Source organism: Eumetopias jubatus, unplaced genomic scaffold (assembly GCF_037043125.1).
Source record: "Eumetopias jubatus isolate StellerSeaLion01/CBP00866 unplaced genomic scaffold, mEumJub1_p1.0 scaffold_2, whole genome shotgun sequence".
Classification (NCBI taxonomy): Eukaryota; Metazoa; Chordata; class Mammalia; order Carnivora; family Otariidae; genus Eumetopias; species Eumetopias jubatus.
In genome coordinates this window covers 170,607,022-170,634,598 of record NW_028274808.1, presented here as the reverse complement: position 1 = coordinate 170,634,598, position 27,577 = coordinate 170,607,022, and the positions used below count along the sequence as shown (strand labels likewise).

Sequence of the window (27,577 nt, the reverse complement as noted above, 5' to 3'; positions counted from 1 at the left end):
GTTTTGTTAAAGATAAAATTATTCATAACTCTTGTCAAAGAATGGTAAGGGAGGGGACAGCTGGTAGCTCAGTTATGATCTCAGGATTGTGGGATCGAGCCCTGAATTGGCGTTGGGCTCCTCACTTAGCACAGTCTTTGTCCCTCCCCCTGCCCCCACTCATGCACGTGCTTGTACACACACACACACACACACTCTCTCTCTCTCTCTCTCTCTCTCTCTCTCAAATAAATAAATAAAAATAAAATCTTAAAAAAAAAAGAATGGCAAGGCAGGACTTTATTCTTCCATGTTGTAGTATGTATTAGAATTTCCTTCTTTTTTCAGGCTGAATAATAATTTATTGTGTATATATATTCTATATTGTGTTTATCCATTCACCCATCAATGGATATTTGGGTTGTTTTCACCTTTTGGCTCTTGTGAATAATGTTGCTATGAACATGGGTGTACAAATACCCGTTCAAGTCCCTGCTTTCAATTCTTTTGGGTTTATACCTAGAAGTGGAATTGCTGGATCATATGGCAATTTTATGTTTAATTTTCTGCAGAACTGCCATATTGTTTCACAAAGCATTTTAGAGTACTTTGATGGTGCCATCCTTCAAAGTTCAGATCAGACATCAAACTGGGTAGGATGGCTAAGTGGTGATCGAAGGAGAGGAATGGTGACTCCATAATTTCAGTAATCTGACTAGAAAAGTGTGGGAAGGGGTTAGCTAGAGGCCTTATTTGGAAGTGATGTGGTAAAACAAACATGGCACTATTTATATAGATTACAGAGTACACATCAATTTTTTCAAAGCAACAGTTTTTGAGATTTTATTTATACTTAAGGTTCAGGTGACACTCCTGGACGTCGCTAGTGAAGATAAAAACTTCCAAATGGATTGTCCACAGGAGGAATGGCCAATTCAAAAATGAATGCTTATAACAGGTTTATGTAATGTGAAAATGGGGAGGGGGTACTTTCTTAAAACAAGAATTTTTTTAACAATAATATTGGGATTTTTAGTAAAAATGTAATGCATGTATTTCTACACATAATTTAGAGGGGGAAATCACACAATAAGGAACAGTATAAAGAAAAACAACAACAGAAAATGAACACTCTACTGCACACCGAAACCTATGCAAACATGTCCATATACACATACACATAAAAATAGGTGCTGGGAAATAGGTGCACACCCATCAGGAGCGTTGGGGAGGGTCCTCCTGGCTTGTTGGGCGAACTAAGCTCTAAAATCTCTTTCATCTCAGAAATTCTCAAACCTCTATGATCAGCACACTCATAATCTGTATTGTCCTCTCAAGTAAAAAAAAAAAAAAAAATCACTTGGGTTTTTTGGTGTCCAAAGACGTATTCTTCCTTTTCCCAGAGCCCAAAATGTCTAAACACTTCACTCTGTCAGTGAATGGCGAAGTTTTCTTTACTTCTTTAAAATTTACTTACCAAAAACCAGTCGAGCCCAGTTAAAGAGTAGTATTCTGTGTCACCATCATCATCATCATCATAACACCTTGCATTTACTTCCTAAAGTAAATACAGGAAGTAGTATATACAAGATATTGGCTAATCCTCACCAGAAACTCCATCAAACTTATATAAAATTCCCACTGGACAGATGACGAAACTAATTCATAGAGAATAAGAAACTTGCCCAAGGTCATCATCCGGTAAGAGACAGAGTCATGATTCAAACTTGAGCCTCTCTGGCTCTGAAACCCACGGTGTTTTCACTATTCCCACTACCCAAAAGTTCATGAACTACCCTCTCTGCCTTCACCTGGAATTTCTAAATATTCTAATCCTTATTTGCAATTAGCAACAGGAATAGTAAGCTCAGAACCATATACTGATAATTTGGGGCTATAATTTTTTTTATTCCTTTCAAAAATCTTTCCCTTTTTTCTGTCCCTTTTTCCCCTCTTCCCTTATTCTGAGCTTCAGAGATAATCTGCCATGGTAACTACCCCACACACATACAAACACACACGCTCTCTCACATACTTTTCCCCTCTTATAACTTCCCCTGATTTCAGAATTCTTCCTGCCATATTTCTCCTTTCATATACAAATTGCAGTGAACAGAGAACATGTGCTACCTCAGGTGGCTGGAGCTTTATTTTACAGATACTCCAAGAAGTAAGGAGGCACCGCCCCACACTGCAGGGCCCCACAGAGAACTAACAAAATGGCTCCCACAGTAGCCTTGGTGGTCGGGCCATCTAACTGTACTCTCCAAAGTGGGCAAAGGCTATTCTCTAGTTATGAGTCAGCTTCTCTTTGACCCTTCCTCTTTCTTAATTTCCTTTTCTTTCTACTGCCAGCTTCTCTTTACTGCTGCCTTTACTTCTATTTCTTCTGACAGCCTGTTCTCAGAGTCATAGCTTATGGGTAGGACAGAGACATCCTGAGGGTACTTTCTGAAGATAATAAATCTGATTGGATCCTTGTATCCAAGGAGCTCCAAATGGAGCATCTCTATTGGGCAGAGGACCCATGGACCATCTGATAGTCTACTGGCCTATTTTACGTCTTGCCTTTGATAGGGCCCAGGTCCCTGAGGAAAGGAACCACTTGCCTTTGATAGGCCCCAGGTCTGGGGAGGAAAGTCACATAACTCAAGGCTCCCCACTGGTGGAAGGAAGGGACTGGGGCTGCTTTTCCTTAAAGCCACTGCGGGCTAGCTCATGGTCTAGTATGAAGCACGTGTTAATTGAGTAAAGCTCCACTAGTTTAATTATAAATATCAGTAAGAGAAAATAGTGGCACAGTTTATTTTTTCTAAATTATATTTCTGAAAAATAAGAGGTAACAAAATTCTCACATGGTTAGGAAATTCCAGTAATCTATCATTCACTTACTAAACTTGAGTGCTCACTTCGGCAGCACATATACTAAAACTTATTATACTTGACAAGTATAAGGAGGGGAGAAAATTTTAATTTGAACAAATAAATTGAATGGTCCTAAATATGTAATGGATACCTAAAGGAAGACTTTGCAGTCACAACTCATGAATTATTGAATATTATATCAAAAACTAATGATGTACTATATGTTGGCTAATTGAATTTAAATTAAAAAAAAAAAGACTTTGCAGAGATTTAGTAAATACTTCACTATCAAGGACTAGAGCAGCACTGTCCAATAGAATATAGAAATAATGCAAGCCACACAAGTGACTTTATCTAGTAACCATATTTAAAGAGACAAAAAGAAACAGGTTAAAGTAGTTTTAATAATATATTGACCTCACTATATCAAAATATTAACACATATTCAATATACAAGCTATTAAGATATTTCATGTCTTTTTCATACAGTGTCTTAGAAATCTGGTATGTATTTTATACTTAGAGCACGTTTCAACTCAGACTTGCCACATTTCAAACACTTGATAGCGACATACGGCTAGTGGCTGCCATATTGAACAAATAGGGCTAGAGCCTTAAGTTAATTAATGACCATCCTACAATTAGCCAACAAACTGGCACTCCTGTTCACCCACAGAATTTTCCCCAGTAATGCCAAATATGGATATTTCTAATTTCCTCACCTTTCCTGACTTCAGCTCTTAACTCCCTCTCTCAAATGATCCTGTTCACTCTGCAAATGACCCTGTTGTAGAAACATCTACCAGGGCCTATGTCCTCAGAAATTATCCCCAAAGCCTTTAGGGATAAGAAAGGATATATACAATACATTATATATATAATCAGATTTCTTATCTTCAGAAAGTATCGTCAGGATGAGTCTCTATCCTGCCCATAAGCCATGACACTGAGAAAAGGCTGTCGGAAGAAATAGAAGCAATGGCAGCCGTAAAGAGAAGCTGGCAGTAGAAAGAGAAGATGAAGAAAGAGGAAGATATTCATATACTGGAGGTGGGATGGGGGCGTGAAGAGTGAAGATAAGCAAATACTAAAGAAAGATTAAAGAAGAAAAGAGAGAGAAAATGGAAGGTTTGTAAAAAGCAGAAAGGATAGCAGATTAAAGGAGAAAGTGAAAACATAGCGGAAAGAAGAGGCGACAACAAAACAGAGAAAATCAGGACAGAAGGCAAGGGACAGGGTAGGAATGGAGACCCAAAAAAAGGGAGAAAATAAAATTTCTGAGCTAGACAAGGGAGTGACAAAGGGAAAACAGTAGAGAAGGAAAGGAGGAAAGTCTGGATCTCTCATCCAGGTACCACTTATTATTATAGCTTTATTAATAAGTCGCTTCATGTTTGTTTTAGACCAGGTAACAGAGAAATGCCGTCACTTTACAAACATCCTGTGAGACATATCCGCGCGAGGAGTCTCCCCAGATTTCCTTGTTGGCAACAAATATGTGCAATGTTTTGGCTGAATATGAAAAAATTACTCACTGAATCATGCTTACTAAAAGATTTTCCAGTATCTCCAGTGGTGTGCTAGAGCTGGGTTATACCAGCTCTTAAGAGCCAATTTTTAATTTTTAAGAATTTTGTGAACCAGTTAAAAGGAACTATTATTAAAAATTCATTTGTATATGCTTGCAATTAAATAAACTATATTAAAAAACAAAAGTAATAGGTAAGCAAAACTCATCATTTCCTAATTAGTTTACTAGGCAGTTACATTTGTTATGCTCTTGAAGTTACTCATGATTTTTGTACCTGTACGGCACAGTTTTTGTACCTGTACGGCACAGTTTTTGTACCTGTATGGCAGGAACACTATAGAGAATGTGTAGCATTGTCTGTCCTGGTTTTTACATCTCTAGTGGAATACATCCTCCAGTAACTTCCTAAGAAAGAGTCTTTGAGGGTTAATTTAGAGTGAGAAACTAAATGTCCCATTTCATATTTGATTGATTATTTAGCTGTATCTAAATTCCTAAGTTCCAAATAATTTGCCCTACCAAATTTTATTTTCTAGCTTCTGGTATTGAGAAGTGCAATGCCATCTTGGTTTCTGATTGTGTGTGCTTCTCTCTTTCTCTCTGGAAACTTTTAGGATCATTGTCTAACATCATTCTAAAATTGTTCAAAATTTCAAGAGGAGGTGCCTTCTACCATTTATTTTGCTGGGCATAGTTAAGAGATTCATGTCTTACAGTGTAAATTCTTTGCCTTATTACTTTGACAATGTCTTCCCCTCCTTTTTCTCTGTCTGGAACACTTATCAGATGCAGGTGGACCTCCCAGCTTTAGGCTCTTATTTCTTATTTTTTCCCTTACATTGGCAACTAATCCTTTTGTTCTAAATCCTTAAAACCTCCCTTAGCATATTTTCCAACGCTTCAGTTTCTTTGGGGGACGGGGCTATCATACTTAAGTTCCAAGAAGTATCTTCAAGGTGTCTTGGAAGAGAGGTTAACATCCTCCTAGGCCACATATCAACATGTAGTACTCCTTCCCCCGACTCTCAAAGACATAGTGCCTGGGACAGAGCTGATTAACTTTGATAATGGATTTTTATTAAGCGTGGTCATCTACCTGTGTGGGTGTTAATTTGTAGAATTCAAGAAGTGACTGTGTCCTAGTAAGGGAATGAAGTTCATCACAGAGCTCTGGAGCAGCGAAGGAAGGCAGGGATGAGCTGGTCCAAAGTGTTGGGGAGCCACTGGAAGAAAGAGTCCAGAAAGAGAGAACAGGAGAGGTAGCCAGAAATTCAGCATGTCTCTGAAATCCTCAGGAGGGACTGCTTTCCTGTAACCATGCAGATTGGGGACTTGAATGGTTTTACTTGAAAATAAAAGGAAAAACTAGAAACTTTGGTGATATTTGGGTTGCATTAGTGAGGTTGAAGTTTTTCATGTGTTTGTTCTCTAACTGAATCCTGGTTTTTGTTGTTGTTGTTGTTGTTGTTTTTAGATTTTATTTTATTTATTCATGAGAGACAGAGAGGGCAGGGGAAGAGAGAGAAGCAGGCTCCCCACAGAGCGGGGAGCCCGATGCAGGACTGGACCCTGGGATCATGACCCGAGCTGAAAGCAAGCGAGCGCTTAACCGACTGAGACACCCAGGCGCCCCTAACTGAATCCTGTTTTGAGCTGTCCATCTCATTGCCAATATACCAACTGGGATTTAGTGGTTTTCTATTTTATTCTACCAGTTCTTTATATAAAGAAAAAAAGTCAATTTTTTCTGTGATATTTACTACCAGTTTACTTCTCAATTTACTGTCTCCATTGGCAATGTTTAGCTGTTGTGTTTGCTTATTCATTTGTTTGTTTGTTTTAACAGGGAGCTGTTTCTATTTTTTTATGTAGTCAAATTCTGTGTCTTTTCTGATTTTATTTCATCTTAGATAAAGCCTAGGACTGTCTAGACTGCACATGATTAACAGCCCAGCTCCAGTGCCACACAGGGTGGCATAAGTTAATGAAGATACCAATAATAACAATAAAAATGGCATCATCGTAAGAGCTAACATTTACAGAGCTTCTGCTCTGCACCAGGCACTGTTCTATGCACATTACATGTTTTACTCCTTTAATGCTCCTCACAGTAGTATGAGACAGAAATGATTATTCTCATTTATATTCACTGTAATAAAGCAGGGAGGAAATGCATAACCACTCAGGGTCCCTAGAAAGAGGTGGAAGGGCAGATTTCAGGCTGGGCTGGTCTGTCTCTGGAGTGTTCGTCCTACCCACTGTGTCCTGCCAGGTGTAGAGAGAATAGCCTGACCCTCGCTCCCCACACATCATACCACTGATTTCTTGTAACAATCATATGAGGGAAGCACCATTACTATGCTCATTTTACAGATGTGAAAAAGGAAGCTGGAAGAGCTTAAGGAATCCATCCGAGGGCACAGAGCTACAGAGAAATGGAGCCAGGACTTAATTCCAGAATGTTTGTGTAGAGAAACCAGCTTTATAACCTCTGTTCTCTACTAGTTCTATCTTTGATGAAGACTTAGTTGTTTTGTGGGGGATTTTTTAGTTTATATTTACTTTTTTGTTGTTATATTTTTTATTGTTTTTAAGTTTTAATTTAAATTCCAGTTAATTAACATACAGTTTAATATTAGTTTCAGGTGTAAAATAGAGTGATTCAACACTTCCATACAACACCCAGTGCTCACACATCAAGTGCCCTCCTTAATCCCCATCACCTATATAATCCATTCCCACCCACGCCCTGGTAACCATCAGTTTGTTTTCTATAGTTAAGAGTCTGTTTCTTGGCTTGCCTCTCTCTTTCTCTGCCCCCTGTCCATTTGTTTTCTTTCTTAAATTCACATATGAGTGAAATCATATGGTATTTGTATTTCTCTGACTGGCTCATTTTGCTTCACAATACCCTCTAGCTCTGTCCATATTGTTGCAAATGGCAAGATTTCATTTGTTTTTATGACTCAGTAATATTCCATTGTATATCTATACTACTTCTTTATCCATTCATCAGTGATGGACAGTATGGCTCTTTCCATAACTTGGCTCTTATAAATAATGTTGCTGTAAACATCAGGGTGCATTTATCCCTTCGAATTAGTACTTTTGTATTCTTTGGGTAAATACCCAGTAGTGCAATTACTGGATCATAGAGTAGTTCTACTTTTTGAGGAACCTCCACATATTGTTTTCAGGAGTGGTTGCCACCAGTTTGCATTCCCACCAACAGTGCGAAAAAGTTCCCCTATCTCCACATTGTTTGCATTTCTGTGGTGTTGATTGTTATTTCTCTCCTCTCATTTGTGATTTTACTTATTTGGGCCCTTTTTCTTCTCTTTTTGATAAGTCTGGCTAAAGATTTATCAATTTTGTTGATTTTTTTTTTTTTTTAAGAATCAGCTCCTGGTTTCATTGATCTGTTCTGTTGTTTTTTTAGTTTCCATATCATTATTTCTGCTCTAATGCTTATTATTTCCTTCCTTCTACTAGCTTTAGGCTTCATTTGTTGTTCTTTTTCTAGCTCCTTTTGGTATAAAATTAGGTTGTTTATTTCAGATTTTTCTCGCTTCTTGAGGTAGGCCTGTTTTGCTTATATACTTCCCTTGTAGGACCGCTTTTGCTGCACCCCAAAGGTTTTAGACCATTGTGTTTTCATGTTTGTTTCCATGTAAATTTTAATTTCTTCTTTGGTTTCCTGGTTGACCTATTCATTGTTTAGCAGTATGTTGTTTAACCTCCACATATTTGTGGTCTTTCCAGATTTTTTTCTTTTGGTTGACTTCTAGTTTCATAGTGCTATGGTCAGAAAAAATGCATAGTATGACTTCAATCCTCTTGTATTTGTTGAGACTTGTTTGGGGGCCTAATATGTGATCTATTCTGGAGAATGTTCCATGTGCACTTGAAAGAATGTGTATTCTGCTGTTTTAGGATGGAATGTTCTGCATATATCTGTTAGGTCCATCTGGTCCAGTGTGTTGTTCAAAGCCATTGTTTCCTTGTTGATTTTCTGTTTAGATGATCTGTCCATTGATGTAAGTGGGGTGTTAAAATTCCCTACAATTATTGTGTTATTATCAGTTCCTTTATGTTTGTTATTGTTTTATATATTTGGGTGCTCCCATGTTCGGTGCATAAATATCTATGATTGCTATATCTTCTTACTGGATTGTCCCCTTTATGATTATATAAAGCCCTTCTTTGTCTCTTATTACAGTCTTTGTTTTAAAGTCTAATTTGTCCGATATAAGTATTGCTACTCTAGCTTTCTTTTGACATCCATTCGAGTGATACATGTTTCTCCATCCCCTCACTTTCAATCTGTAGGTGTCCTTAGGTCTAAAATGAGTCTCTTGGGGCACCTGGGTGGCTCAGTTGGTTAAGCAACTGTGTTCGGCTCAGGTCATGATCCTGGAGTCCTAGGATCGAGTCCCACATCAGGCTCCCTGCTCAGTGGGGAGTCTGCATCTCCCTCTGACTCTACCCCCTCTCATGCACTCTCTCTCTCTCTCAAATAAATAAATAAAATCTAAAAAAATTAAAAAAATAAAATGAATCTCTTGTAGGCAGCATATAGATGGGTCTTTTTTTTTTTTAATCCATCCTTATGTCTTTTGATTGGAGAATTTAGTCCATTAACATTCAAAGTAATTATTGATAGATATGTATTTATTGCCATTTTATTGCTTGTTTTGTGGTTGTTTCTGGAGGTTTTCTCTGATCCTTTCTTGTCTTTGTCACCTTTGGTCTTTCCTTTGCACTCAAAGTCCCCTTTAATATTTCTTGCAGGGCTCGTATAGTGGTCACAAACTCCTTTGGTTTTTGTTTGGGAAACTCTTTATCTCTCCTTCTACCCCTAATGATAGCTTTACTGGATAGAGTATTCTTGGCTGCAGGTTTTTCCCATTTGGCACATTGAATATATCATGGCCCTCCCCATCTAGCTTGCCAAGTTTCTGTTGAGAACACTCCAGCTAAGCCTTATAGGTTTTCCCTCATAATTTATGGACTCCTTTTGTCTTGCTGCTTTTAAAATTGTTTATCACTATACTTTACAAATTTAATTACAATATGTCTTGGTGTTGGCTTGCTTCTATTGATTTTGATGGGAGTTCTCTGTGCCTCCTGGATCTGGATGTCTGTTTCCTTCCCCAGATTAGGGAAGTTTTCAGCTATTATTTCCTCAAATAAATTTTCTTCCTTCTTTTCTATTTTTCTTCTGGGACTCCTGTAATATGAATATTATTACATTTGATGGAGTCACTGAGCTCTCTAAGTCTATTCTCATGTTGCACAATTCTTTCTTTTGTTCAGCTTCATTATTTTCCAATATTTTGTCTTCTAGGTCGCTAATTCGTTCCTCTGCTTCCTCCAGCCCACTGTTTATTGCATCAAGTCTGTTTCCAATCTCGCTTATTGCACTCTTCATTTCTGATTTATTCCTTTTTAACTCTTTTATCTCTGTGGTAAGGGTCTCACTGATGTCTTCTATTCTTTTTTCAAGCCCAGTGAGTATCCTTATGATTATTGCTTTAAATTCTCCATTAGGCATGTTACTTATATCTGTTTCACTTAGTTCTCTGGCCGTGGCCTTATCTTGTTTTTTATTTGGGAAAAATTCCCGTCTTGGCATTTTGTCTAAGTCTCTGCCTTCTTCTGTGTGTTTTAAAAGCCAGTTATGTCTCCTGCTTCTGAATGTAATGGCCTTATAAAGAAGAGGCCCCGTAGTGCCCAGGGCCTGGTGCTTCAGGGAGTGTCTCTGCTGTGTGCTGAATGTGCCCTGCTATTGTGTTTTGGTTGCTATGTCCTCCAGGCCAGTTGTCTGCTGAGGCCCTCCTTCCCTGCTGCAGGCAGTGTTTGGTCCTTGGCCTGAACATGGCAACTTTTAACTAGATGTGCTCTGATCTCCTTGTGAAATGCTGTAGTCTCCTTGAGACCTGTACAGAACTCTCGGGTAAGGAGATATGGTGTGGGCAGGGTTTGTGCTGGTTTTCTGGGGAGGGGACCACTGCACTGGGACTAAGAAGGGCAGTCCCACCAGAGCACAGAGGGGTGGGGCTTGTTGTAAGCAAGTCAGGCAGCCAGTGTCCTTTCTGAGCTGCTTCCCTCAGGTGGCTCTGTGTTTATGCTGGGGGCGTGGCAGGGGAGAATGACGCCAGTAATCTCCTTTGTTCCTGGAGAGGTGCACTGTGAATGAAGACTTAGTTTTGTTATCATTTCCTTTTGTTGGTTGTAAATTTTTCAAGTACAGAAAAGTATAAAAGCAAAAGCAAGAACCAACCACAGGCAAGCAGTGATGATGTTTTTGTATATTTTCACCTAGACCTTTTATTCTGCATATTTTTAACATATGAAACCATTCTGTACATATACTTTTGTATCCTATGTTTTTCATTTATATTATAATATAAGCATTCCCTTATATTAATAAAAAAGACTTCCTATACATTATTTTTTTAGATTGTGGTAAAAAACACATAACAAAATTTATCTCCTTAACCCAATACACTACTTTTAATGATGATAAAATGTTATTAAACAAACACAGCACATTCCTCCATTGTTGGAAGTTTAGAATGTTTCAAATTTTTCACTGTTAACAATGACTCTGCAATTAAAATACTCGTAAGAAATATTTGTCCACATTTCAACTTATTTTCCTAGGCTAGATTTCTAAAGTAGAATTATAGGTCAAAGAACATGGTTATTCCAAAGCCCTTTATATATATATATATTGCCAAATTACTTTGCCCTCCTATTATCACTCTATAAAATGTCCATTCCACCGCAGTCTTATTAGTATAACAGGCTGATAAAAATGGGGCCATTTTTTTTTTTAATGGCACTGTTTTAATATCAATTTGGTTAAGGTCTCTGGAGTGAAGTGTGAGACTAGATAACTGGTTTTGCAACCCTTTGCTGACTTCTAGCCAATAAATGGGGTTGGAGAGTCTGAGAGGAGTTAAAGATTAGAAGAGGATTCTGGAGAGTTTTTCATATATTATGAGTTCCACTTACTCTCAAGAAGGAAGGATCAGATGTATTCCCTCTTACAGATGATCACCTATAAGCCAAGGATAAGGGGCCTAGAACAGATCCTTCCTTCCCACCCCTCAAAAGGCACCAACCCTGCTAACACCTTAATATCGAACTTCAAGCCTCCAGAACTGTGAGCCAATACATTTCTGTTGGTTAGGCCACTCAGGTTGTAGCACTTTTTTACATTAGCCCTAGCAAAGTAATACACAACTAGTGCTGAGCATTGAAGCTTGATTATGAAATCTTGAAGTTCAGTATAGGAAGTGCGATCATCCTAGAGAAAACAGGAAAATCCAGTCCTAACAACTATTGCAACTTCCATTACAGAACAAGAGACTGGAAAAAAAAAAAAAAGATTTTATTTATTTATTTAGAGCATGAGCGGGAGGGGGTTGGCAGAGGGAGAGGGAGAAAGAATTTCAAGCAGATTCCACCTGAAGCCTGATTCAGGGCTCAACCTCAGGACCCTGAGATCATAACCTGAGCTGAAATCAAGAGTCAGATGCTCAACTGACTGAACTACTCAGGTGCCCCAGAACAAGGACTTTTATATATTTTTAAGCATATATTCATTGTTTTAATTTCCCTTCCACTATAATGCGTCATAAAGTTTAAATGATGATTTTTCTGCATCCCTAAATTCTAACTCCATAGCTTAACTTTTCAAGATCTTTGACAATATGATCTTAATCTAACTTTTCATGCTTTTATCTCACTGTCATTTTTCATAAACTACATGGCTCAGTCAAATTGGGACACCAATCCCAAAATAGGCCTGGATATTCTTGTCTTTGTTCTCTTCATCTCTCTATTTAGAATGGTCTTTCCATTCCTCATCATCACACATTGAAAAATCCAAAGTTAAAATCTTCCTTCAGTGCCCAATAGAAAGACCATCACTTCTAAGACTTTTTCTTTTCAATCTAAATATTTCTGAACTTCCATTGCATATTTTTTGCTTCACTGATTTTTATTTTAGTTATCTGGATTCAGGTAATAGCCTCTGATTGACTTTAAGTTTCTTAGGGCAAGAAGCAACTAGTACATGTCTCATTTGGGTTTCTTCTTCCAAAAGTGGAAACTGAGACAAGAGCTTTGTGTACAGGTCATTTGGAGAAGTAATGTCAGGGATCAAGAGTAAGGGAACTGGGAAGAATGAGGCAAGGAAGAAGATAAAAGCCAATCTCAGAGTGAGTAAATCTCAGTCCTACTGGGGACTCATTGAGGAATGGTGTAGAACATAACTCATTTGTTAACCCAAGAATAAAAGAAAGCAATATTTATCTAATGGCTCCCTTCCCTTAAGTGGTCAAGGATCTCCTTAGGGGATGTCTCTGCCACTTCCAGGTTTGTGCATATACCAGAATGGCTGAACGGGCTTCTATGAACATCACATGCAGGGGTATCATTGAAGCCACAGGGCATAAAGTGAGAGATATGTGGTGCAGCTATGACAAGATGCTATCTGATTATACCTTCCCAGAGCTGGCAGCTGGACTAAAAGGATAGACCGGGAGAATGATTGATGAGTATAAAAAAAATCTGATAAAATGATGCTAGGAAAATATATCTAATATAGCCCATTCCTTGCAATGTTCCAATCTGCTCATGCCCTGCTTATGCCCTGCTCATGTGTAATAGTTCCCAAAGACAAGAATGCTATGCATAAAAACAGTACACATGGACTATATTCCTCCTTCTGATCAAAAGAGCAAAGTCTCTTGTGCATGCTAGGTGTCAGGCAACTAGAATCTCAGCAAGATCTCCAGCCACAGAAAACCAGACTCAGAATTTCCATTTGGCCTGAGATGTAATTCAAGAACTCTTGGTTTGGGTTCCCCCAGGTGCAGACCCTGAGACAATTATTCAACTACAAGTAGTTTATTTCAGAAAACACCCTTAGAGGAATGAGGATATGAGATAAGTATAGAAAGGAAGGAATAGAGTATATAAGTATAAGAATAGTATAGTAGAGAATAAGTATAGAAAGGAAGCCAATGAAAAATACATTTATCAAGCTGTTTCCACCATGGAGAATTAGAATTCCATTCTACTGGGGAACTCAGGGATAGTGTAAAGCACACCTCAGATTTATCCCCAAAATGGGTGAGAAATTTGGGGCGTCTATCCAACAATTCTGTCCCTGATATTCATTGAGAGCTCCTTCCAAGAAAAATCTCCAGCACTTCTTGGGGCGCCTGGTGGCGCAGTTGGTTAAGAGTGTGACTCTTGGTTTCAGCTCAGGTTGTGATCTCAGGGTCCTGAGATCAAGCCCCATGTTGGGCTCCATGCTCAGCATAGAGTCTGCCTGAATTTCTCTCTCCCTCTCCCTCTGCCCCTTCCACTTGTGCTCTCTCTCTCTCTCTCTCTCAAATAAATAAATCTTTTTAAAAATCTCCAGAACTTCTAAATTGCCCTTTGTGTAAGCCAAGTAGGTTCTCATGGCCAGGAGAAAACCCTCCAGGCAAAGAGTGCAGCATTAGGAATAAGTGGCCTTCAACATGCAAGGACAAATGCTGAGTAAAAATAAGAAAGGCACCAATAGCTACAGATATCTGCTATAGAAACTAAAGTTATTTATTTATTTATTTATTTATTTATTTATTTATTCATTCATTCATTCATTCATTCATTTATTCATTTGAGACACAGAGATACAGAGAGAGAGAGAGAGAGAAAGCATGAGCAGGGAGAAGCAGGCTCCTCACTGAGCCAGGAGCCCGATGTGGGGCTTGATCCCAGGACCCTGGGATCATGACCTGAGCCGAAGGCAGACGCTTAACCATCTGAGCCACCCAGGCGCCCTAAAGTTATTTAAATAGGTACTTGTCTTGATTACATGATGCATTCAATGAATTCAGTCCTAGAAAAGAAAAAGATTAATTCCTCATGGGTTAGAAGTTAACTACTTAAATAAAAATTATATCATTGTATTAATTTTTATTACCATATATAAATGGTGAACTGGAGAGCCTGAAAGTACACATCTTATCTACATCATATATTCAAAATGGCATTTAGATTTGTGTTGATGCAAAATAACCACTGTTGGAATCTCCAAAAGCAGCAACGTTTTTCCAAAAGCGGCAAAGGAATTGTTTTAGATCTATGTGTGATCTATTTTTTTTGCTTGCTCCATCAATTTAATATTAATAGATGCTCTTAGGTTAGCCCAAAAAAGTCCATGTTTGCTCTTCTCCTTGGGCCATTCCAAGTAAGTCCTTTGTGCCATAAGATTTTTGAGCTTGTGATAGCTGCTAGGAATGGAATACTGTGGAATGGGTTCCAGCAAGATCAAGATTAAGTTATCAAAAGCTTCATGAAAGAGATTGTGGTGGGCAAAGTAGAGTTCATAATGGCACCACTCACTCTGGACAAAGTTGGGAGACAAAACAAAGATGGACTTGTAACTTCTCTCAATGCAGTTTATGATATTTTCCACAATGCTCTTGCCAGGAACAAAGTTTCTCTCATGGAGACAAATCCTTATATCTTCTTTTTCTAGGTTTGGTAGTAATTCATTCTTCACCCAGGCAGAATCATGCCCACTGTATGAAATAAAAGCATGGAACTGGAGGGTTCTTTGGAGTTCTTCTAAGGGTGTGTTCCTTGCCCTGTGCCGGGTCTGGGTCCACTGACACACCATCCTGAGATACCAGGGCAGATCAAAGTAGATACAGAGGGCAGTCACAGTAACAGTCAACACCAGCACAGTGACCCCAATGGTAACAAGCAGCAGAGTTGTGTTGCAGGATAACTGAGATATGTGAAAGTCCTTCAGTGGAGTTCCCTTATAGTTTTCTGGAGAGTCACACTTATAAGAATCAGGCCAACCCTCTACCACTTCACTTGATACTTGGCCTAGACTTTGGACAAATTCTCTTAGCTCACATGTACATTGGAATGGATTGTTCCCTGCTCTTATGGACCTAATCTTTTGGCAGCTCTGGAAGAAATCAGCCGATGGGTTGGAAATTGAATTAGAGTCAACAATCAGTACAGAAAGGCTGCTAAAAGCATCACAGTTAGGAAGGTGGGCTAAAGAATTGGAAGCAACATTGAGTTCTTGTAAAGCTTCTAGTTTCATGATTGATTTAGGAATGCTCCTTATTCTGTTATTGTGAAGATCAAGTACCTTGACCTTGGGAGGTAAACATCTGAAAACAGAGTCAGCAAGTATGTTTGAAGACATATTTAAATTTAATAAACTTTTAGCCCAAGCACAATTTCCTTCATTTTCATCATACCTCAGAGAATTCTGGCTAATATCCAATTGTTGTAGAGATTTCATTTCCTTGGTCATATTAACTATAATTGCAAATTCTTTTAATTGATTCATTCGTAAATTAAGTGTCTCCAGTTTAGTCAAGTTTCCACAATTTTTAAAAATCATGTCTGTTAAGAGATTATTAGAAAAATCCAAATACAGAAATGGGCTAATTTGGGATGGGCAAACCATGTGGATCATGTGTGTACCAGACACTGTTAAATTTTGGATGTTCATATTTGAAAAGAGTCCATAGATATAACTTTGTGGCAAAGTGAACACATCACTGACAACATGGTGTATCGATAAGGCCTTCAGTGAAGTGTTGGAATAATCAAAATATCTTATGGTAAGGTAATCTTGTAGTTTTACATTTGAAATTGAGAAATACTCTATGCCTGTATGCCAAACCAACTGGAGGATCGTAATGAAAAAATTCCAAGTTGTTTCAATGTTGTTTAAGGTAAGAGTTGATAACCTTGAATTCTTTTGAAGTTTTGACAGAACATTTTGGAAATAAGAACATCCATTATCATCTAGCACACATTTGATATTAGATAGTTCCAGACGCACTGCTGTGCTGACTGATACATCCAAAGTAAACTTGAATTCCTTTCTTCTGGGGAAAACAATGTGTAGACTTTCTGTGTTAAGGTTTCGAAGGCTCTCAGCATCTTCTTTTTCCCTGTAAGCATCTCCTAAGACCAGTAACACCTTACTTATATGCAAAGGAGCAATGGGAAACACGCTAGATTTTTGTAACTGTGTGGCACTTAATCCCAGAAATTCCAGGTGAGACATGTTGCCAAACTCTTTGCATATGGGCAGATCATCAAATGCATTAAACGAGAGGTCTAAGTGCTTAAGGTTCACAGTAGGATGGCAAGAAATCTTCCCCAACTCATTGTGGGACAAATCCAAGTATTCCAATTCCTGGTTGAATTTGAAAACACTGATATCAAGATGTTGAATTCTATTATAAGAAACTATTAAAATCCTCAGCTTTGATAATGATAGGATGTCAGAAGTCTGAAGCTCAGATATATAGTTTTGTGATATATCTAAGATTGTTGTTTTCAAGGATAGGTCTTTGGGAACATGAAAGAGACCTGTGTTTGATCTGTTAACTAGAAATTCACTTTCATCTGACAATTGGATTCTGATCTCAAATATTAACATGACGATTATGGCAAAATGGAAGATGCTAGAATTAGTTTTCATCATTTTGTAACACTAGACATTCCTAAGCGTTGTTGCTATTCCTCAGAGCATCTCGATACAGGTACAGATCCTTAAAAAAACAAAACAAAACAAAACACTTTAAATGACTGTATTAAACTAGGCATGGCTGACAAACATTTTTTCCTAGAGACTCATAAAATGAAGGCTGTGTTTTTGGAGTCACATAACTGAAACCAGGGAAATATACGTATTGATAAAAAATTATACTACCTCTAATCAAATAACTTTTAATATGGAAGGTGTAATGGGTTGAATGGTGGCTCCACCCAAAGGATATATCCACCTTCTAACCCTGTCCTAATCACCAGAAACTGTGAATATTACCTAATTTGGAAAAAGGGTCTTTGTAGAGATAATTAGGTTAAGGATCTGTAGATGAGGGGATCATCCTGGATTATCCAGCTGGTCTTTAAATCCAGTGACAAGTGTTCTCATAAAAGAAAGGCAGAGGGATATTTGATGGAGACAACAGAGACACAGAGAAGGCCATCTGAAGGAGGCAGAGACTGGAGCAGATACACCCACAAACCAAGGAATACTGATAGTACTGGAAGTTGGAAGAGATTTTAGGGAGAGTTTAGTGCTACCAACACCTTGATTTTAGACTTCTGGTCTCCAGAACCACGAGAGAATGAATTTCTTTTGTTTGTAGCCACCAAGTTTATGGTTACTTGTTATAGCAGCCACAGGATACTAATACAGATGGTTTTACTTATTTATGGAAAGTCCACTGACCCCAACCCTCCCGAGATCATATAGAACTCAAGCTAGGATTCACGGCTGGTGTATTTTTCTACCTTTGACATGCACCACCTCATGGCTTTCTTAAGAGTTCCTTTCCCATGGGGTTCAATTTGGACTCTTCTTGCATTACTTTCTATTACCTACACGTGGTTTCATGACTAACTTTGGTCTTATTCAAAAGGTAATTAGATCATGATAAAAGGTCTCTCAGAAAATCCATTTATTCATCCATTTATTTATTCAACCACTATTTACTGATAATCTACTGGCCATGTTTTAGAAACTAGAGATAAAACAGTGAACAAAATAAAGCCCTAATTCTCAAGGAGCTTATTATCTAGTGGGGAGATGGAAAATAAATGACTAAATGTAATTTCATGTAGTATTAAATATTATATAGAAAATTTAAGCAGAGGGGCACCTGGATGGCTCCATCGGTTGAGCACCCAACTCTTGGTTTTAGCTCAGGCTGTGGGACTGAGCCCCGTCTTGGGCTCTGTGCTGAGCATGGAACCTGCTTAAGAGTCTCTCCCTCTCCTCTCCGTCTGTCCACCCCAGCTTGCATGTGCTCTCTCAAAAAAAAAAAAAAAGAAAGAAAAATTGAGCAGAGTAAATGAATCAAGAATAATGGTAGGTATGTAACAGCAGTTGGTGGATTTTTTAGATTGATTGGTCAGAGAGGACTTTTCTGAGAAGTTGCCATTGTGGTGTAAACCAGAATGGAGTGAATGAGTAATCTATGGGAAGATCTGGGGGGAAAGCATTTCTGACAAAGAAAAAGGCAAGTACAAAAGTCCTGAGATGGGACTGAGGCTGGCTTATCTGAGGCATAGTAAGGTGGTCAATGTTAGTATGGAATGAATGAGGATGAGAGGAAGTAGAGCCAAGATTGTACAAGATGCAGATCATTGCAAGGAGTTGAGATTCTAGTTTGAGAGTCATGAGGGAATGGTGAGCACTGAAACGCTGCAAGGATAGTAGTTTCCTCCTCTTCAGAAAAATTTTGTTCATCCATCAAATATGAATTTATTCCCTATGAAGTGCTAGGCGTTATTCTAGGTTATGCTTATTGCACTAGTTATCAACCCACTGTAGCCCAGACCTATTTTGTTATCAAGATTCTAATGACACGGGAGACCAGAGGGAGTTGTGTTGGGATGAACCCTAGAGTGTGATCCACATCCCCCTAATCTGCCCCACCCAGACCCCTTCAGCTGGGGCTACATAGCTACATGGATCTTTCAGGGAAATTATTCAATCTCTTGGGTCTGCATTAGACAGGCAAGCCATCAATATCAGCAAAGAGTCAAATTCCTCTTCACATATCCCCTCACATCTCTCAGTGGGCACAAAAGGACCTCAGTAATTAAAGTCCCAGAAAAAACTCTAAGTTGTAAAAATTCCTCAAGGTACATGTAGTATTTGGAGCACTGTTTGGACTTACCCTTTTGTAGAGGTATCCAGTGATGCCTTGGTTATTTTGATTTCTTCAAACATATGAGATGGCCCAGTATACCCCTTTCGTCACCATTCATGTAAACTCTGTGCGAGGAAAGGAACCCAGCCATTAAAATGCATGTTAAAAGGAAAGGTGGCATCCAAAAGACACATGAAAAGATGCTTAACACCACTAACCATCAATGAAATGCAAATCAAAACCATAATGAGATATCACTTTGCACGTGTCAGAATGGCTAATATAAAAAAGACAAAAAATAAGAAGTGTTGGCAAGGATGTGGAGAAAAGAGAACTGTTATACACTGTTGGTGGGAATGTACATTGGTGCAGCTACTGTGGAAAACAGTATGGAGTTTCCCCAAAGGATTAAAGGTAGAAATACCATATGATCCGGGGGCACCTGGGTGGCTCAGTTGGTTAAGTGTCTGCCTTTGGCTCAAGTCACAATCTCAGGGTCCTGAGAAGGAGCCCCACAATGGGCTCCATGTTCAGCAGGGAGTCTGCTTGTCCCTCTGCCCCTTCCCCTGCTCATTCTTTCCCTCTCTCCCTCTCTCTCTCCCTCCCTCTCTCTCTCTCCTTCCCCCCCTCTCTCAAATAAATAAATAAAACCTTAAAAAAAAAAAAAGAAATACCATATGATCCAATAATCCACTACTGGGTATTTACCCAAAGAAAATGAAAACACTATTCGAAAAGATAAATGCAGTCCTATGTTTATTTCAGCATTATTTACAATAGCCAAGATATGGAAGCAACCCAAGTGTCCACTGATAGATGAATGGATAAAGAAGATACACACACACACACACACACACACACACACACACACACACGGAAAAATATATATACACAATGGAATATTACTCAGCCATTAAAAAGAATGAGATCTTGCCATTTACAACAACATGGATGGACCTAAAGGATATTATGCTAAGTAAAATAAGTCAAACAGAGAAAAACAAATACCATGTGATTTCACTTATATGTGAATCTAAAAAACAAAACAAAGAAAAAACAGAAATAGAATCATAAATACAGAGAATAAACTGGTGGTTGCCAAAGGGAACAGGGTTGGGAGGATGGGCAAAATAGCTGAAGGGGAATAAGAGATACCAACTTCCAGTTATAAAATAAATAAGTCACTGGGATGAAAAGTACAGCCTTAGAACTATAGTCAATAATATTGTAATAACATTTTATGGTGACAGATGGTAATTATACTTATGGTGAGCACAGTTTATTGTATAGAATTGCTGAATCACTAGGTTGTACACCTGAAATTAATATAACATTGTATGTCAACTATACTTAAGGTCTAAATTAAAAAAAAAGTAAAGGTGGCATTTTTATGGCATTGGTTATATTTGGCTGAAAGACCCAGAAATTTCCCAATTTTTTTCTCTCCAGCTTCCTGAAAGAGCTACTCATACAAGTAAAAATACTTAAGTAAGAATCAAAATTATACCCAATTACTGTCTGGGCCAGTGCCCAATCTCTCAAAACAGAACCAGCTAGTAAAAGCTAGGTCAAAGTAAAAGTGGCTTGGATTTAAGGTTCACATGGGATTTCTTGTCTTATTCCTTAGCCTGAATCCAAATCTGGGGATCTTTCTAACTTCTGGCCAACTCTAGGGTTGAAGGTAAGCAGTGATCAGCATAATCAGGCATGGTTCAGGAGAGTGACAAGAGAGACAAGGAACAGAGACAGGGCCCCATGCATGGACATGAGTGCCTACTTAGCACACAGTGAACCCTCCACAAACAAGACGACAAAAGTTGTCCTTCTTTTCTTAAAAAACTGCCTATCTCGAGCATTTACTGAAAGCACGGCTTCAGTTTTCTATCTAGCTAAATTAATTGACTTAAATAGCCTCTATTTTCCCAGCCTCCATTCTGTCCTTCCCTTTATAATCGTCAATTTAAAGTACTCGGTTTATGAAACCACTTTTATTTCTGTGATTAAGAAGTGAAAGTATTGTACACATGAGGAATTGACTTTTGGGTACTTACGGGATCTTTAAATTTCATATACCAAACTTGCTAAATCAGCGAAAATCAATTTTTTTTTAATCGAAGTCCTGATGGCCAGCACTGAATCTCCAAACTATTTTACTACCAAATAAAATAATTATTTGCTAACTTGGTTAGTAAAAGGAAGATTTATTCAAAAGTATAGAAGTATCTCTAGGTGTGTTTATGTCAATTTTAATGATTATGATAGAGTTGGCTTCACTTTATATGATACAATGCATCAATACATTTGAGTTGTCTTTAGAGATTGGTGTAATAAAATCAGGACTTTGACTTGACTTCATGAGTAAAATCCATACAATCAACCTGGCCTATTAAGTTCAATACCACAAATAGTAATTGTGAGTCTTCTCTACACAAGGCCAACTAGCTTTTAGGTTGAAAGGATCAGAACCAGTTCAAGAGTGTTTTGGCATTATTTCGTATGTGGTTTTGTAAACTTCTGCTTTTTATTGTAAAGATGTACTTATTTTCAATTCTTTTGATCAAATTGGGTGTAGCCTGGGAAACATTTTCAAAATCTACAGTTGCACCTGACTAGTAGCACCCAGAATAGTCTCAGTGGCTTGAGAAAACGGAAAAGAATATTTAGTGGGAACAGCCCAGAGGAAAAATTAAAATCAACCTGTCCATAAAAACAGAGAGGTTGTTCAGCAGCACTGCCTCCAGGAGTAATTTACCTACACCCACATCTTCCTCAGCATTCTCACTGCAAAGGGAGAACTGGGAGCAATAGGTTGAAGACCAGTGCCACCTGAGACCAACAGCTAGTGGCTCTGTAAAAAAACCGTGAGACGTTGCGATCCAAATATTCCTCTCCCGACTCAGATACAGTTTCTGAATGCAAGCCATGCATGAGATGAGGTGTCATCCAAAGAAAAACAAATGACACACAAAGAAAAACAAACACACACACACACACACACACACACACACACACACACACACACCCCTTTCTCTGAGTTAGGATGAGAAACTGAGGAACAAATGGTAGTTCAAACCACAGTAAGCACATATGAGCAATAATATATTTAGAAAAACACCCCAAACCCACAGTATGTCTTAATCATAGAGACTTTTGAGATTTTTGTGTCCAAAACAACTAGATAGACCATTTATTTTCTTTTATAGAATTAAAAAAAAAATGTTGCTTACCAACACAACCTGCCCGTCTGTCACGTTGGCAGTCTGTAGGAAATTTAAGTACTTCCTCAAACATTGATTTCACTAGTAATTACATTTAAATGTTAGGGGGTGGAGAGAAAAACTCTTTTATGCCATCTACTGAATCCCACTGAAATTACATACTACGTATAAACCTATTTTCTTCTATTCACATGTAGAATAGGGCCTGGCGGGTTGACTGATAGACCTGTATTTTTTTTTTTTAAGATTTTATTTATTTTTGAGAGAGAATGAGAGAGAGAGAGTACATGAGAGTGTGGAGGGTTAGAGGGAGAAGCAGGCCCCTCGCCGAGCAGGGAGCCCAATGCGGGACTCGATCCCGGGACTCCAGGAGCATAACCTGAGCCGAAGGTAGTTGCTTAACCGACTGAGTCACCCAGGCGCCCTGTATTTAAACAGAATTTTTGTGGTTCTCTATTTCCCTATAGTCAGCTCACTCTTGTCGACTAACGAAATGAAGGAGGTGGTGTTAATAACCACAAATGATTATTGACTGAATTCAAAATGCGTATGGTTGCAGCTGTGCTGATTGATGGAGTACAGGTCCGGGTTTACATCAGGTGCTTTGCTTTTCATCTTGCCTCTTGATCAGTCCACTTTTAAAAGTGACTGAGAGAGGAAAGAGGAAGGGTTCAAGATCAAAGTTCTGCTCAAACTCATAAAGAGGGAAGATCATTCATGTGCTGATATAGAATGGATGCCAATCATGTCTTTTTCTTTAACAAATTGGTTTTCAGAGAAAACGTGTGCTCAGATTTTTTCCACTGATATTTTCAAACTTTCTTCAAAAAGTGATTTTTCAAAACTCCATGTGAAAAACATGCTATCTAATAATCTCTTTTGTCCAATAAGGTCTAAGACATCTCCTTCGGGTTAGTTACCTGCACACTCAAGGAATCCATCCTGACAGCTCCACTCTTTTAAAATAACAAAAAGCAACAATAACAGATGGGCAGACAAGGCTAAGAAATGCCCACTGTCTGCCTCAGAACGTGTCCCCAACCTGGGACTCCATGATGTGCGGTCATAGACTGGATACAGTTTTTTGCTGTCATCAGCTTTTTCTTCCACAGTGAGCAAGGCCAACTTCCCTCTCGCTGTCACTCTCTCTGTGTTTCCGCCTACCCCGTCACGATTCAGTAGGGGAAATGTGTCTATAAATATATTTCTGAAGCTGAAAGAATGAACCTCCTTCTCCTCCATGTCAACCATTTCTTCCCTCGGACCCCTAACAGGAAATGAGGGTCATCTTTGACTAAGGATTCAGCTTCTGGCTCCCAAAGATACTTGACTGTGAACCAGGTGCAGAGAGGGGGCACTTGAATATTCTACCGTCCTGTGCTTCCCCTCCAACTCCTCCCCACCACTCTGAGTTGCCCACCTGCCTCTTATTTTCCTCCCTCTTGGCATTGGATGAACTTGTAATCATGTCTACTTGTAATCATGCATGGATCCACATGTCCTTAAAAAAAACTTTAATTCTCAGAGAATATGGCTTCTTTGTAAAATTTTAAATATTTTACTTAACCTAATAGGTCCAAAATATTACTTCAACATGCAATCAATATAAAACATTACTAATGAGATCTTTTATATGTGCTTTATTCTAAGTCTTAAAAATCCAGTGTGTGTCTTATACCTACAGCACATCTCATTTGGACTACCCGCATTTCAGGTGCTCAATGGTCACACTGGGCTGGTGGCTACCCTATGGGAGAGCCCAGGTCTAGATGCAGTCATCACAGCCATGCAAATGAGGACAAGCCTAAGTCTAGTTAATAGCAGCCCCGAGAATGAACTCCAGGTAGAGCTTCCTTATCTTAGACTCTAGGCTCTCCTTACCTACTCTCAATAGCAGTTTCTGCCCACCCCCTACCCAGGCATTTCCTTTTGGATCTAGGGCATTGTAAATATCCTGCCAATTAGATTTGACCTGTAGTTGTTTTCTTCTTTTTTAAACAAAAGCTTTATTGAGATATAATTCACATACCATAAAAAAAGTTCACCCATTTAAAGTATATAATTCAATGGCTTTAAGTAATTCGTATAGTGCGACCATTATCACAATCAATTTAGAAGACTTCATCACCCTAAAGAGATACACCACACCTCTTCACTGTCACCCTTCACTCCTACATATGCCCCAGCCTTAGAAAATCATGATACATTGTACTAATCCCTATAGATTTGCCTATTCTGGACATTTCATGTAAATGGAATCTATATGTATTTCTTTGTAATTGGTTTCTTTCACTTACCTTGATGTTTTCAAGTTTTATCCATGTTAGGCTGGTATCAGTGTTTCATTTTTTTTGCTGTTAAATAATTTTCTATTGTATGGATATCCCACGTTTTCTTATTTGTCAGTTGATGGATGATTGGGTTGCTTGCACTTAACAGCTTTTATGAATAATGCTGTGAATATTGTGTACAGGTTTTTCTATAGACATATTTTCTCTTGGGTATATATCTAGGGGTAGAATTGCTGCATCATATGGTAACTATGTTTAGCCTTTTGGAAAGTTCTGGGCTGTTTCCAAAGCAGCTGCACCATTTTACGTTCCCACCAGCAGTGTGTAAGTCTTCTAAATTCCCCACATCCTTGCTAACACTTGTTATTATCTGACTTTTATTATAGCCTTCTTAGTGGGAATGAAGTGGTATCTCATTATGGTTTTATTTTGCATTTCCCTGATGCCTAATGATGTGGAGCATCTTTTCATGTGCAGATTGGCCTTTTGTACATCTTCTCTGCAACCTTGCGGAAACTGTTTGTTAGTTCTAATTAGTTTTTTAGTGGTTTCCTAAATATTTCTACAAACAAGATCATGTCATCTGTAAAATATCATCTTTCTTCCCAATATGGATGCCGTTTTATAATATGTTCTTGCCTCATTGTCATGGCTAGCATTTCTAGGACAATGTCGAACAGAAGTGGTGAGACCAGACATCCTCATCTTGTTCCTGATGTTAGGGGGAAAGTTTTGAGTATTTCATCATTAAGGATGATGTTAGCTATGAGTGTTTCATTGATACTTTTTACCAGGTTGAAGAAGTTTCCATCTAGTCCTTGTTTGTTTAGTGCTTTTATCAGGAAGGGGTAGAGAATATGGTTTCTTAATCAATGAGAAAGAGGACAATGCTATGACCACAGTGCCCTGCTTTGGGGACTGTGCCTCTGCTTCCTTCCTGCCCTCCCTATTTTTTTCACACCACTGTTCTGCCTACCCACCTGACCCTGGAGCTCAAATTGTGCCGCATCAAGCCGGCTGGGAATAAAAATGGCATCACTTGGACATTTGCCTTAAAATTAATTCTGCCTTAATTACTTAAAGTTTTACAGCCAGAGTTTTGAAACGGCCACCTGAGTAAATTATAGGCCAAGGCCAGCCTTGTCTCCAGCTATTTACCTGATGAGAGGTTCCCTCTTTCAGTTTCGTAAAATGTCAACAAGCACCTTTGTACACAAACTTGGTTGCAGTTTTTTACGGTTGTCTAAGGATGAACGTTTGAAAGGAATGAATAGGTTAAAGGGCATGGACAACTTTATGTTCTTGATGCATAACTGCCAAAGTGCTCTCTGTTAAGTTTGTGCCGATTTGCCTGCCCCCAAGGGTGTCAGAATACTCTCCACATTCTCCACCAAAGTAGCATTTTGGAGACAATTTCATACATGAAGAGGATATCTTGTTATTGTTTCATTTTTATTTCCTTTTTATTATAAGTGTCTCAGATGGTGTTTCATGTTTATTGCCAATTTGTACCTTTTAGTGAATTAACTATTCACATCATTTGCCCATTTCTCTATCAGGTTCTATTTAATTATACATTCTCTTTTATGTTCCTGACACTAACTCTCTGTCAAACTTTTTGCAAACGTCTTCCCCCGTTATTTACTTCTCATTTCATGATCTTTTGAATCAATAAATACATATTTTTATATAAACAAGTAAGTTGACTTTTTCTTTGCTATCACTATCATTCAGTTGTGTTCTAGTAAACCAAATTACTCACCACCCCCCCAAAAAAGCCTGCTTTGTAGCACTTGCCAATATCTTACCTGTAAACCTTTCCACAATAGTTGATTTCTAGCCGCCAACTGACTTGCTTGCAAAATTTCTGAATATTTAACAGTTGGCTCTCACAACATATACAAACTCCAGCAGACCACTGCTACATTGCTTCTAGGTTTAGAAAATTCTTCTCTGTAACAAGGTCCGAGAAATATATGTGTATATGTTCTTTCCAAGCATAATTTTTTAGTTAATTTTTTTATTATCCAAGTAATAAATGTTTACTGAAAAGAAATCAGAAAATATAAATCAATGAAAAGAAAAAAATTAAATCAACAATAATCTCACCATAGAGAGATACACCAGTATCATTTTTGTAGCAAAATGCAGACTTTTTTTATGTAAATAACATGAATTAGCAGTCTTGATGGCTACTAAACTGTTGTTCAGAAAGTTTGTACCACTTTACACACACACACACACACACACACACACTCAAATGGCTTTAGACTATGTATGCTGTTTTGTTATCTCTTTTACTTAATTTATAATACATCATAAATATCTTTTCATGTCAGTAAATATCTATCTACTGATGTGATGTGGGCCAGGAGCAAATGGTCAAGAAAGCAGTCTTGAGATGTTTCTGGGACAGGACACTGTGGGCAGGAAGAGCTGCATTGGGATTGTGAGGAAGGCTTCATTATATACTTTTAAACTGGGCGGTAAAGACAGAGGAAGTTTCCAAAACGCTTTTCATATGTTAAAGAAGACTTACTAGGATCCTGGAGATCTGGCTATTGTCAATCTAAGCTTGCATTTTGCCTCTAGCAAAGCATTCACATTAAGGCAGTTGTGAGTTCCTTGAGGAATGTCACACTCTGCCTGTCTCAGGTATTTATCAATGGGCTGCAAATTGTAAGGAAATGTAGTTTTATCTGTATTTCTTTTGCCTTTGTTCCCCTTACCATCAGACATGCCTGCAATACCCGTAGACTTGGGTGAATTCCTCTTCTTGAGGTCCCCCAAATATCCTGAAGTTTCTGCACCTGCCAGGAAGTGACATTCTTTACTCACTTAGTAAGGCTGCCGGGAACTCTGTAAGCAAGGTGTCAAGCTAATGTGTCCAAGGGGCTCTATTGTCTTCATGCTTCATACAATCAATCTTTCTTCCTTAAAGCTGTACGGGCCATATCTGATCTACGTACTGTCTCTCAAGTA

The 27,577-nt window shown here is 38.4% G+C and overlaps 1 protein-coding gene across 2 annotated transcripts in view; it reads right to left on the bottom strand.

Annotated features, from left to right (window-relative positions):
• The window catches only part of TLR1 (toll like receptor 1), a 30,554-nt gene extending 11,353 nt beyond the window's left edge, over positions 1-19,201 (bottom strand). The window contains exons 1-3 of one of the 2 annotated variants that reach the window (XM_028126680.2): positions 19,114-19,201; positions 14,364-16,974; positions 10,672-14,279 (exon numbers count right to left, since the gene is read on the bottom strand). In XM_028126680.2, coding sequence (XP_027982481.1) covers positions 14,523-16,907 — 2,385 coding nt within the window. In that variant the 5' untranslated portion in view covers positions 16,908-16,974; positions 19,114-19,201 and the 3' untranslated portion in view covers positions 10,672-14,279; positions 14,364-14,522. Of the gene's footprint in view, positions 1-10,671; positions 14,280-14,363; positions 16,975-19,113 lie in introns of those variants that run through there. The other variant, XM_088021219.1, reaches the window with a different exon arrangement.
• Positions 19,202-27,577: the final 8,376 nt, after the last annotated feature.